We start from the raw sequence: 13359 nt of genomic DNA on the forward strand, positions 1-13359 counted from the left end.
AGTCAGTCTGGGGTTCAGGCAGTGGTGGAAAAAGTACGCAATTTGATACCTTAATAGAAAATGACTCAAGTAAAAGTCACCCAGTGAAATACTACTTGAGTATAAGTCTAAAATATTTGGTTTTAAATATACTTAAGTATCAAAAGTAAATGTAATTGCAAAAATTTACTTAAATATCAAAAGTAAAAGTATAAATCATTTCAAAGTGCTTACAGTGTATTATGCAGTGTATTATGCAAACCAGACAGCACAATTTCTTTTACGGATAGCCTGGGGCACACTACATCATGCAGACATCATTTAAAAATGAAGCATTTGTGTTTAATAAGTCCGCCAGATCAGAGGCAGTAGGGATGCCCAGAGATGTTGACAAAAATATAAATAGTAAAGTAAAGTACAGATACCCCAAAAACTACTTAGGTAGTACTTTAAGTATTTTTACTTAAGTACTTTACACCACTGGGTTCAGGGGATAAGAGGTCAGGGTGATTTAGAGTTTCAATAACGACAGAAATCGAGAGCCCAGAACAATACAATAGGAAGTCAGCTAGACTCAGCACCACAATGCTACTCTACAGAACCTCTATCTGACTTAATAAGGGTATGAAGTGGATACTGTTGGAATGGACTGTAGATCTATCTCGCTTAATCAATGCAGAGACAGCCCATTCGAACCTTGTTTAACTTCTGATGACATCTACCATCCATCTATAGCCATGGCCACACAAGTTATACACCTATTCCTTCACACTCAATGTATGTGTGTCTCTATAACTGAACATTCCCAGACTGAGTTTGTGCTGAATTAGAAACAGGGGGTACCACCCAACCACTCATCTCTAACCCTCTCTACCAAGGCTGCAGAGGGGCCTTCAGGTCATGAAGGGCGAGCCATGCAGCCCGATGAACAAGAACAAGCTTACCTTTGAGTGCAGACATTTTACTAAAATCCAATAGGTTTTCATTGAATTGTGCTTGTAGGTCAACACAGTGGAAAATCTCCACACAACACTGCTTATATCCAATCAAATCAATGTCATGTTCTTTACAGTGTGATACTGTAAATAGAGGAACCTGACCGTTCTGTCTGGGTTAACAAGCATCTACTAAATCAGCCTTTTCAACTATGCTTTCCCAGACTCACATTATTCCTGTGATAAAAAGCAATTCAATTGAGATTTCCCTGGCCTTATGTCTGCTTGAGTGACTAAATGCAATGATTGCCTATATAAAATGTATATAAATTCCTGTATTAAACAGCCTTATGCAACACCGAAAGCATGGTCTGAGTCTGACCATCACACTGGCTCAACTACAGGTGACATCAGTTACATGCTCAAGCCCAGACGTCTGCAAATGGTGTGTGTGTGTGTGTGTCTCTGTGTGTATGGATAGTTACTCACAGTCCTTGAGGCTGGTACCGAAGTCACTTGGGGACAGAAGGTGTGATTTCATGATATCGTATGGAGAATCCCAAACTTGGTTCATCCTATTCAACCTCAGTCTTCTGGCACACTCAGTCCAGTTCACACACAGGACTGACTCTCGCTCGCTCTCACACACACACACACACACACACACACACACACACACACACACACACACACTTAGTCTGGCTAAAACACACACGCATACACATACTTAGTCCAGCTAAAACACACAGTCACACATGCTAAAGCTAGTTTGAACCATGCTCCATGGACAGAGCAGCAAGCAGTGGGAAACTCCTCCGAACACAACTCCACTCTTGAATTTTGAAATGAAAGAGGATAAAGACTGCACTTCCCCTTAACACCGCTGTTCTCTCTCCTCCCCCCTCTCTCCCTCTCCTGTGAAGCCCTTCCCAGAGGTTCTCCTCTGAAGTGCTTCACCTTTGTCACAAGCCCTGCTAATTAGCCCCCCTCACACGCACGCACACACTGAGGCCTGATGTTGGTATGCAGCCCCCCTCCCCTCCCCTCCCCTCCCCTCTCCTCTCCTCTCCTCCCCCCTCTCCTCTCCTCTCCTCTCCTCTCCTCCCCTCCCCTCCTCCCCTCTCCTCTCCTCTCCCCTCCCCTCTCCTCTCCTCGGCAGCTGCCTAATCCCAGTGGTCAGACAGAGAATATAGGGCTCTATAGGGAGTCACTGTATAGCCCCTCTCTACTTCTCACAGCCACACATGGTCTGGGTCACACCCTGAACGTACCAGGGCCGTTGGCAGCAGGGATCCTAATGGACAGAACAGTCCCACATCTCTGACTGGGTCTTTCTGTCCATCAAATGTGCCATTAGACCAACCAATATTAATAACCCCCATCCAAATCCATAACCCCCCCAGCCCATAGTCAAACACCAACTGACCCGCATCCTCAGAGGAATCGTGTGTGTGTGTGTGTAGGCAGGCAGGATGGAGCCATGCTTCAGACTCTTGTACATCCAGGTCCTGAGCTCCATTCAGACAGATTGTTCAGCCACCACATCAGAGTCTCTTACAGATTCATGAAGTCACTATCAGAGTGGATTCTCAGTCCCCAAGACCATTTTCAGGTTGTGTGTGCATGTGTGTGTATTTGTGTTGCCTGGCCTTGTAGAGCTCATTGGATCTTGAGAGGGTGGATGTATGCGTCTTCAAGTGTGTATGTTCTGTTCACATGAGTGTGTGTCTGTCCCTACGGTCTATATGGGGTGAATGTGTGAGCATGTCATCATTGAGAAGCCGGTTTCATTGTCAGAGACCCTGGGACTAGAGGAGAGTTTAGCACAAGTAATCAGCCCCCCTCACACACACACACGACTGCGTTCCACAGCCAGAGAGAACTGCTAGAAGACAACCATTGACACACACCATCCTGAAGACTTCTGCAGTGAATGACACAAGTACTCTCTTCACAAGGTAAAGCACCTCGAGCACTTGGAAAAGTACTCTCTAGGCAATCCATGACTTTTACCAGCCATTTCTGTCTACATATCAATATTTGTTTGGATGATTTCAGCAATATGGCCACCCATTCAACAGACTGACCAGGGGAATGCTATGACCCCTTATTGTTAAATCCACTTCAAATCAGTGCAGATCAAGAGGAGACAGATTAAAGTATTTTTAAGCTTTGAGACAATTGAGACATGGACTGTGTGTGTGCCATTCAGAGGGTGAAAATATTTAAGTGCCGTTGAATTGGGTATGGTAGTAGGTGCCGGGCGCATGGTTTGAGTGTGTCAAGAACTGCAACGCTGCTGGGTTTTTCATGCTCAACAGTTTCCAGTGTGTATCAAGAACGGTCCACCACCGAAAGGACATCCAGACAACTTGACAACTGTGGGAAGCATTGTAGTCAACATGGGCCAGCATCCCTATGGAACGCTTTCATGCCCCAACAAATTGAGGCTATTCTGAGGGCAAAAAGGGGTGCAACTCATTATTAGTTGGGTGTTCCTAATGTTTTGTACACTGTATATAGTGAACACACACATGGACTCATTGTCATCATATTAAAGTTGTCTTTATTGAAAGTATTCATACTGCAGTAGATACAAAACATGACCCAACGCTGGGGGCTTGACGCTGGGGGCTCGTCGCTGGGGGCTCGTCGCTGGGGGCTCGTCGCTGGGGGCTCGTCGCTGGGAGAGAGGCCATGTTCTGTTGTCCTCGTGACAAGGTTCTCACACACACACTTGACTCGCACTCCATCACGTACGTCCCTCTCAGCCCCAGAAGCCATCAGTCTCTAGACTAGATTTGATGTTACTCTGATTCTCTCTCCTCTCTGCAGTGACCAGGTTAGATTCTCCCTTTATCAGTCGTCTCCTCTGAGCTGCTTTCTGCTGCTTACTAAGCTGTCTCCGCACCTTTGCACGAACCACCTCCTACAACAACAATACATACATTAGTGGAAGGATTGCGTGTGAGTGACCGTGTATGCATGTTTAATCATGTGAGTGTGTGTGTGTGTGTGTGTACTGACCGGTGGTATAGTAGAGCAGCTCCCTACACTGCCGGCGGTAGCCTCACTGTCCGTCCTCCTCCTGCTGTGTTCAACCACATGAAGCAGGCTGTCTGAGTCTCTGTGGAGGAGAGATCACTGGACTTTAACATGATCACCAAGCAAAGGAAACATATGTCAGATGTAGCTCTAGTGGTGGAGAATGACACATTGACATTTACAGTTGAAGTCGGAAGTTTACATACACCTTAACCAAATACATTTCAACTCAGTTTTTCACAATTCCTGACATTTAATCCTAGTAAAAATTCCCTGTCTTAGATCAGTTAGGATCACCACTTAATTTGAAGAATGTGAAATGTCAATAGTAGTAGAGAGAATTATTATTTCAGCTTTTATTTCTTTCATCACATTCCCAGTGGGTCAGAAGTTTACATACACTGAATTAGTATTTGTTAGCATTGCCTTTAAATTGTTTAACTTGGGTCAAATGTTTCAGGTATCCTTCCACAAGCTTCCCACAATAAGTTGGGTGAATTTTGGCTCATTCCTCCTGACAAAGCTGGTGTAACTGAGTCAGGTTTGTAGGCCTCCTTGCTCGTGCACGCCTTTTCAGTTCTGCCCACATATTTTCTATAGGATTGAGGTCAGGGCTTTGATGGCCAATCCAATAGCTTGACTTTGTTGTCCTTAAGCCATTTTGCCACAACTTTGGAAGTATGCTTGGGGTCATTGTCCATTTGGAAGACCCATTTGCGACCAAGCTTTAACTTCCTGACTGATGTCTTGAGATGTTGCTTCAATATATCCACATCATTTCCCTTCATGATGCCATCTATTTTGTGAAATGCACCAGTCCCTCCTGCAGCAAAGCACCCCCACAACATGATGCTGCCACCCCCGTGCTTCGCGGTTGGGATGGTGGTGTTCTGCTTGCAAGGCTCCCCCTTTTTCCTTTAAACATAACGATGGTCATTATGGCCAAACAGTTCTATTTTTGTTTCATCAGACCAGAGGAAAAGTACAATCTTTGTCCCCATGTGCAGTTGCAAACCGCAGTCTGGCTTTTTTATGGCGGTTACAGGTTATGTCGATATAGGACTCGTTTTATTGTGGATATAGATACTTTTGTACCCGTTTCCTCCAGCATCTTCACAAGGTCCTTTGCACTTTCTGGGATTGATTCGCACCAAAGTATCTCTAGGAGACAGAACGCGTCTCCTTCCTGAGCGGTATGACGGCTGCGTGGTCCCATGGTGTTTATACTTGCGTACTATTGTTTGTACAGATGAACGTCGTACCTTCAGTCATTTGGAAATTGCTCCCAAGGATGAACCAGACTTGTGGAGGTTTACCATTTTTTTCTGAGGTCTTGGCTGATTTCTTTTTGATTTTCCCATGATGTCAAGCAAAGAGGCACTGAGTTTGAAGGTAGGCCTTGAAATACATCCACAGGTACACCTCCAATTGACTCAAATGATGTCAATTAGCCTATCAGAAGCTTCTAAAGCCATTACATCATTTTATGGAATTTTCCAAGCTGTTTAAAGGCATAGTCAACTTAGTGCATGTAAACTTCTGACCCACTGGAATTGTGATACAGTGAACAATTTTTCGGAAAAATGACTTGTGTCATGCACAAAGTAGATGTCCTAACCGACTTGCCAAAACTATAGTTTGTCAACAAGAAATTTGTGGAGTGGTTGAAAAACGAGTTTTAATGACTCCAACCTAAGTGTATGTAAACTTCTGACTTCAACTGTATATTAACACTCTACAGGAGACTTAAAGAGACGTGTGCGTGTGTGAAGAGACGCGGAGGTGTGTGTGTGAAGAGACGCGGAGTTGTGTGTGTGAAGAGACGCGGAGGTGTGTGTGTGTGAAGAGACGCGGAGGTGTGTGTGTGTGAAGAGACGCGGAGGTGTGTGTGTGTGAAGAGACGCGGAGGTGTGTGTGTGTGAAGAGACGCGGAGGTGTGTGTGTGTGAAGAGACGCGGAGGTGTGTGAAGAGACGCGGAGGTGTGTGTGTGTGAAGAGACGCGGAGGTGTGTGAAGAGACGCGGAGGTGTGTGTGTGTGAAGAGACGCGGAGGTGTGTGTGTGTGAAGAGACGCGGAGGTGTGTGTGTGTGAAGAGACGCGGAGGTGTGTGTGTGTGAAGAGACGCGGAGGTGTGTGTGTGTGAAGAGACGTGGAGGTGTGTGTGTGTGAAGAGACGTGGAGGTGTGTGTGTGTGTGAAGAGACGCGGAGGTGTGTGTGTGTGTGAAGAGACGCGGAGGTGTGTGTGTGTGAAGAGACGCGGAGGTGTGTGTGTGTGAAGAGACGCGGAGGTGTGTGTGTGTGAAGAGACGCGGAGGTGTGTGAAGAGACGCGGAGGTGTGTGAAGAGACGCGGAGGTGTGTGTGTGTGAAGAGACGCGGAGGTGTGTGTGTGTGAAGAGACGCGGAGGTGTGTGTGTGTGAAGAGACGTGGAGGTGTGTGTGTGTGAAGAGACGTGGAGGTGTGTGTGTGTGTGAAGAGACGTGGAGGTGTGTGTGTGTGAAGAGACGTGGAGGTGTGTGTGAAGAGACGTGGAGATGTGTGTGAAGAGACGTGGAGATGTGTGTGTGTGTGAAGAGACGTGGAGGTGTGTGTGTGTGAAGTGACGTGGAGGTGTGTGTGTGAAGTGACGTGGAGGTGTGCGTGTGTGTGAAGTGACGTGGAGGTGTGCGTGTGTGTGAAGTGACGTGGAGGTATGCGTGTGTGTGAAGTGACGTGGAGGTGTGCGTGTGTGTGAAGAGACGTGGAGGTGTGTGAAGAGACGTGGAGGTGTGTGTGTGTGAAGAGACGTGGAGGTGTGTGTGTGTGAAGAGACGTGGAGGTGTGTGTGAAGTGACGTGGAGGTGTGCGTGTGTGTGAAGAGACGTGGAGGTGTGCGTGTGTGAAGAGACGTGGAGATGTGTGTGTGTGAAGAGACTTGGAGGTGTGTGTGTGTGAAGTGACGTGGAGGTGTGCGTGTGTGAAGAGACGTGGAGGTGTGCGTGTGTGTGAAGAGACGTGTGTGATCTGTACCTGAAAGGTTTGAACTCTCGGTTGGAGGAGGAGAGGTCGACCAGCTCAGGACACACATCCTCTTCCTCCTTTTCTCTCTCTTCATCAAGACCACCAATCACAACAGCCTCTGGATCAGTCTCTCTCTGTTCTCCTCTCCCTGGGTCTCTCTGTTCTCCTCTCCCTGGGTCTCTCTGTTCTCCTCTCCCTGGGTCTCTCTGTTCTCCTCTCCCTGGGTCTCTCTGTTCTCCTCTCCCTGGGTCTCTCTGTTCTCCTCTCCCTGGGTCTCTCTGTTCTCCTCTCCCTGGGTCTCTCTGTTCTCCTCTCCCTGGGTCTCTCTGTTCTCCTCTCCCTGGGTCTCTCTGTTCTCCTCTCCCTGGGTCTCTCTCTCCATCCTCGTCTCCTGTCTCAGTGTGTGTCTCTGTGTCACTGACTTTGAGCCCCTCCAGTTCCAATATAGCATGCCTATACTCCTCCATGTCCATTCTCTTCTCCATATCCTCCTCTTCCTCTCCTTCGTCATCCTCCTCTCCCTCGTCGTCCTCCTCCTCCTCTCCATCTGGTCCTTTAGGATCAAGCAATGCTGCATCTCTCTCAAAGTCTTTGGTGAAGCCGCTGGCTGAGATCTCAACATCCAGAGAAACGGAACGTCTAGAGGACAAACACAGGGTGAGTCACATTCACACACTCCATCCCTCCCTCCCACCCACCACCACCCTCCCTCCCTCCCTCCCACCACCACCCTCCCTCCCTCCCTCCCACCACCACCCTCCCTCCCTCCCTCCCACCCACCACCACCCTCCCTCCCTCCCTCCCACCACCACCCTCCCTCCCTCCCTCCCACCACCACCCTCCCTCCCTCCCACCACCCTCCCTCCCTCCCACCACCACCCTCCCTCCCTCCCACCACACTACCTCCCTCCCTCCCACCCACCACCCTCCCTCCCTCCCTCCCTCCCACCCACCACCACCCTCCCTCCCTCCCTCCCACCACCACCCTCCCACCACCACCACCACACTACCTCCCTCCCACCACCACACTACCTCCCTCCCTCCCACCCACCACCACCCTCCCTCCCACCACACTCCCTCCCCACTCCCTCCCACCCACCCACCACCACACTACCTCCCTCCCCACCACCACACTACCTCCCTCCCACCACCACACTACCTACCTCCCTCCCTCCCTCCCACCCACCACCACCCTCCCTCCCTCCCTCCCACCACCACCCTCCCACCACCACCACCACACTACCTCCCTCCCACCACCACACTACCTCCCTCCCTCCCACCCACCACCACACTCCCTCCCCACTCCCTCCCTCCCACCCACCACCACACTACCTCCCTCCCACCCACCACCACACTCACTCCCTCCCACCCACCACCACCACCCTCCCACCCACCACCACCACCCTCCCCACTACCTCCCTCCCACCACACTACCCTCCCTCCCACCCACCACCCACCACCTCCCTCCCCACCACACTCCCTCCCCAATCACCACCACACTCCCTCCACACTCCCTCCCACCCACCCACCACCACACTACCTCCCTCCCACCCACCCACCCACCACCACACTACCTCCCTCCCTCCCCACCACCACACTACCTCCCTCCCTCCCCACCACCACACTACCTCCCTCCCTCCCCACCACCACACTACCTCCCTCCCTCCCCACCACCACACTACCTCCCTCCCACCCACCACCTCACTACCTCCCTCCCACCCACCACCACCCTCCCCACTACCTCCCTCCCACCCACCACCCTCCCCACTACCTCCCTCCCACCCACCACCACCACCCTCCCTACTACCTCCCTCCCACCACCACCACCCTCCCCACTACCTCCCTCCCACCCACCACCCTCCCCACTACCTCCCTCCCACCCACCACCCTCCCCACTACCTCCCTCCCACCCACCACCACCACCCTCCCTCCCACCCACCACACTACCTCCCTCCCACCACCACCCTCCCCACTACCTCCCTCCCACCACCACCACCACACTACCTCCCTCCCACCACCACCCTCCCCACTACCTCCCTCCCACTACCACCCTCCCACCCACCACCCTCCCACCACCTCCCTCCCACCACCCTCCCCACTACCTCCCTCCCTCCCACCACCACCACCCTCCCCACTACCTCCCTCCCTCCCACCACCACCCTCCCCACTACCTCCCTCCCACCACCACCACCACCCTACCTCCCCCCCTCCCACCACCACCACCACCCTACCCCCCCCCCTCCCACCACCACCCTACCTCCCTCCCACCACCACCACCCTCCCCACTACCTCCCTCCCACCACCACCACCCTCCCCACTACCTCCCTACCACCACCACCACCCTACCTCCCTCCCTCCCTCCCTCATGACAAATGCCCCACTGGTCAAGCTAATAGTAAACATGCTGAATTACCTGATGTCTTTGAAGGTTGGGTACAGCTCACTCTCATAATTGTATCTTTTGGCAAAGAAATCTCGTATACATTTGACATCCCGGTCAAAATACCTATAGACAAGACAGGAAAGTTTCTCTAACTATGTATTTGAGTGTGTGTGGTATGCTTTTCTACATGTGCAGTGCTCATCAGTGTCAGGGTATGAGTGTGTGTGTGCGTGACTCACCACTCTGCATTGAAGTGTGTGGTAGACACCATCTGGGGGAAGTCAATCATGGTCACGTGATCGTGGTCATCCAGCATCAGGTTAAACTCATTGAAGTCACCGTGGATCAGGCCATGATTGGCCAGCTTCACTATCAGCTCCATGACATCATTGTACATGGAGGACGGGTCTTCCAGCTCACGCACCTGACAGCTGTCAATCATTCAGACCACAAACAGAACAGCCAATCAGAGGACTAGAATCGCACACGTGAGATGAAAGCGAGACAGAAAGATCGAGAGAAATAGACAAAGGTTTGTCAAGAGAAAAAGAGAGAAGTAGGTATGTAAAGAGAAACAGATGGAAGAGAGAAAGATGGGCAGAGAAACAGAAAGAGTGTGTGTATTTTACTAACAGTGGATATCCATTGATGAGCTCCATAACCACAGCGTGTCTGTTATAGTCAATGGGCTTAGGGACAGGAAACCCTCGTTCGTACAGGGCCTGAGAGGAGAGACATAAAGCCGTCAGACACACTATGTCACCAGCATAGATATAAAGCAGTTGAATAACTTATCTATGGTCACCAGGACTTCACCATACACCCTTCACAGTAGGGTTGAGTCTTCTTTTCAGAAGAAGCAAGCCGCTGAACACAGTGTCGGTGCCAAGTACCTTCATGTAGGCGTACTCCTTCATGGCCGAGAGGCGTGAGAGGTAAAGCCAGGACATGTTCTTCCTGTGTTTGTGGTAGTCCCTCTTGTTCTTCAGGTTCCTGAAGGAGGTCCTCCCCAGCCTGTGGAGCTTAAGCGCGTACTGCTCCCCCTCTGGACTGGCCACGATGTAGATATCTACAGGATGAACACCACACAATATACAAACCACTTACCTCTAGAGAAGACACCCGATTCAACTCAGACTCAAATCCAACAACATTACCTTCAAGCCTGAGTTATGTTTCACTATATTGGATCACTCCAATATATTGGTATCACTCCGCGGCGGAGGGATACATCTGAGGTGAGGATTTAGATTGACTTCCGTGTAGACCCGTGTCACGGCTGGGGTCCGCCCCTACATATAGACCCCATGGCCGTGACACGTTCCCTTTCATTTTCTCGGTGGACGTCCGTATGGTTTGAGGTACAAACGTTCTGAAGTTCACTTGGTAAGTCACTGGTAAGTGTAATATCTTGCGTGGAAGTATACTCCCTGGCTGTTTGCAGCCTGGAGCAGCCGGCCACATGGCCGCCTCTCCTCTTGAGCGCTCCACTCACTGCGAGCGGTTGATCTGGATCTTCCACACGGGGGGTGTCGTACTCGTGCTTCGTTAGCATTACACTACAACTCTGTGGCAACTGCCCGAGACCAGGGAACTGTGGCCTCCGAGGCTGCACCACCTCAGTCTGTGGGCTTGGCCGCTGAACGGCACCAATAGTCCATGTTAGGACTACAGGAGGGTGTAAGGAACACCATGCAGAAGCAAGGTGACCAGCTACAACCTCAGCATACCAGTTGCGCTGGCAGTTGTTCTGCTCTTGGTGTACTGGTATTGAGGTGGTGCCCGAGTCATGCAGGGTGCAGTATGTCCTCCACCTGCAGTCTGGCTTGGATGAGGGCTTAGCAGCCTCTACACTGAGAGGGTCTTTGGCCACTATATCTGCCTGCCATGTGGGGTGGATGGACAGGCCAGTGGGGTGCCATCCCTTGGTCTCCAGGTTTATGAAGGGGGTTCGTCACCTGCGTCCAGCTAGGACCCGCTCAATGGTGAGCTGGGATCTGGATGTGGTCTTGGCAGCTTTGGCAAAGCCGCCTTTCGATCCGTTGGAGTCTGCCTCCCTGAAACACCTCTCTATGAAGGTGGCTTTCTTGGTAGTGATTACTTCCATGAAGAGGGTGGGTGAGCTCCATGCTCTTTCGGTAAGTTCTGAGTGCTACCGGATGGACCCCGGTGGGAGGAGTGTATCTCTCCGCCCCAACCCTTCATTCCTCCTGAAGGTTCTGTCAGACAGGCATGTGAACATCCCTTTTATCCTGTCTGCTTACGACCCCCCGGCACTGGCAGGGAAGTCTGGGCCTCCCTCTGACATGCTGTGCTCTGTGCGGGCACTGCCTGCCTTTGTGGTGCGGACACGGTCTTTGAGAACAACAGACCAGCTCTTTGTCTGCTATGGTGAGTGTCCTGGGGGCTGGGCTATCAAAGCAGAGGCTCTCTCACTGGATCGTGGACACGATTCCGACAGCATACTGCCTGGCGGGCATGCCAGTGCTGGGATCTGTGGTGGCACATTCAACATGAGGTGTGGCTGCGTCCTGAGCTCTACTGAGAGTGCCCCTCGCTGAGATCTGTGCTGCGGCCAGCTGGGCTTCCTTTTGCACCTTTGCTAGGTACTATCGGGTAAATGTGGCACCTCTCTCCGCGGTTGGTTCAGCGGTCCTGGGCGTCGCCTCCCCTTCTGGGGACTGTGCCGGGACCCCCTTCCACATTGACGGCCCCTGCGCCTCGGTCCCGCGCTGGGACTTCACCGCTGGCTGGCCAGGTCCCTCTAGCACCGACTAAATCTGGTGCGGGTATACCAATATTTTGTGAGTGATCCAATATAGTGAAACATAACGAAGGTTACGTATGTAACCACAGATCCATATAGCTCACATAACCGTGGTTACATATGTAACCTTCGTTGTGTGTTTGTGTGTGAGGTATGTTACCTGTGTGTGTGTGTGTTAGAGAGACAGAGTGGATGGTTAGTACTTACCCGAGTGTGTATGTTTTTGGTCAGTTCTTACCTGACTCTTTCCCAACTCCCATCTGGTTCCCGACAGAAAGGAGTATTTCTCTAGAGCAGAACGTCTTCAAAGCCAGGTAGTCATAGCCCCCATAGTTTAGACGGTAGCCATGTACCACTGGAAACACACACACAAAATGAATGTGAGGCCTGTAGATTCCTCCATAATGCATATACTGTAGTGACAGACTGAGGTTTTGAGGAATGGAAATATGTGGCAAACTGATTTCAGGGTGAACTACCCCTACCTGTTTAAACAAAGCATTATAAGTGTTCTTACTCTTAGTACGCTCGTAGGCCACTATTTTGTGTTTGACGAGCTCTCTCAGGATCTTGTTGCAGCCTCCGTGACGCAGACTGGCGATGGAGGATATGAGGCTGACTGGAACTACCTCATGGTTTTTCATCCCCATCTCAACCTGCAGGTAGCAACAGTCCGTTACAAACCAATATGACCAATAACACTTTAAATAACGATTGATGGCCAGAGAACTGCTTGAGTGGGGCACGATGTACCGTATACAGTACACACTATTACTGTCCACCACGGCCCGAGGGCGTCATTAAAGTATAAAAACGCTAACAGGACATCTACTTACCGCTGTGAGGACACGGAAGTCATCTCTGGACAGATACCTCAAAACTACAACATTTAATTTGCCCATATTACCAATGTAATGTGTTCTAAGCCCTTGAATATTGTGTTAATTTGCTGAGATACTACGCATTCTGTTGTAAACGCATGTGCAACCCGGAAGTAAAATATAGAAGACATTACGTTCGTCTAATACTACGTCACGTCCTACTAGTGGTAAAAGTTTTTATTTTATATATTGTACACAAACGACATAAAAACAAGGCAAAAACAAAGAACAGCTTTCAATATAATTTCATATTCATAGATTGCCATTCATGTTCGAATAAATGCAGTTACTCACCTGTAAATAAGTTGTGAGAAGGTGTTGTATTGTCTCTATATCTCAGACAGGACAATTTGTTGGCGCTGTAGAC

The 13359-nt window shown here is 50.4% G+C and overlaps 1 protein-coding gene across 1 annotated transcript; it reads right to left on the minus strand.

The window, feature by feature from the left end:
• Positions 1-3460: 3460 nt before the first annotated feature.
• On the minus strand, positions 3461-13106 carry riok2 (RIO kinase 2 (yeast)). The gene is made up of 11 exons (XM_029763152.1): positions 12948-13106; positions 12629-12767; positions 12350-12466; positions 10238-10413; positions 9978-10066; positions 9584-9775; positions 9375-9467; positions 7340-7600; positions 6971-7171; positions 3942-4041; positions 3461-3843 (listed from the first exon to the last, which is right to left on the minus strand). Exons 1-11 carry the CDS (start codon positions 13011-13013, stop codon positions 3682-3684), a joined length of 1596 nt encoding a protein of 531 aa, XP_029619012.1. The 5' UTR covers positions 13014-13106; the 3' UTR covers positions 3461-3681.
• Between the last annotated feature and the right edge of the window lie 253 nt (positions 13107-13359).

The sequence above is a fragment of the Salmo trutta genome, chromosome 9 (assembly GCF_901001165.1).
Source record: "Salmo trutta chromosome 9, fSalTru1.1, whole genome shotgun sequence".
In the NCBI taxonomy this organism is placed as follows: domain Eukaryota; kingdom Metazoa; phylum Chordata; class Actinopteri; order Salmoniformes; family Salmonidae; genus Salmo; species Salmo trutta.

What these genes read in the sequence shown, in the direction of transcription:
- riok2 (XM_029763152.1), bottom strand. Translation starts at nt 13,013, where the DNA reads ATGGGCAAATTAAATGTTGTAGTTTTGAGGTATCTGTCCAGAGATGAC. An exon ending in CTCATCAATGGATATCCACT is followed by an intron (nt 9,776 to 9,977) that starts GTTAGTAAAATA and finishes AATGATTGACAG; the next exon opens with CTGTCAGGTGCGTGAGCTGG. An exon ending in CCAACCTTCAAAGACATCAG is followed by an intron (nt 7,601 to 9,374) that starts GTAATTCAGCAT and finishes TTTGTCCTCTAG; the next exon opens with ACGTTCCGTTTCTCTGGATG.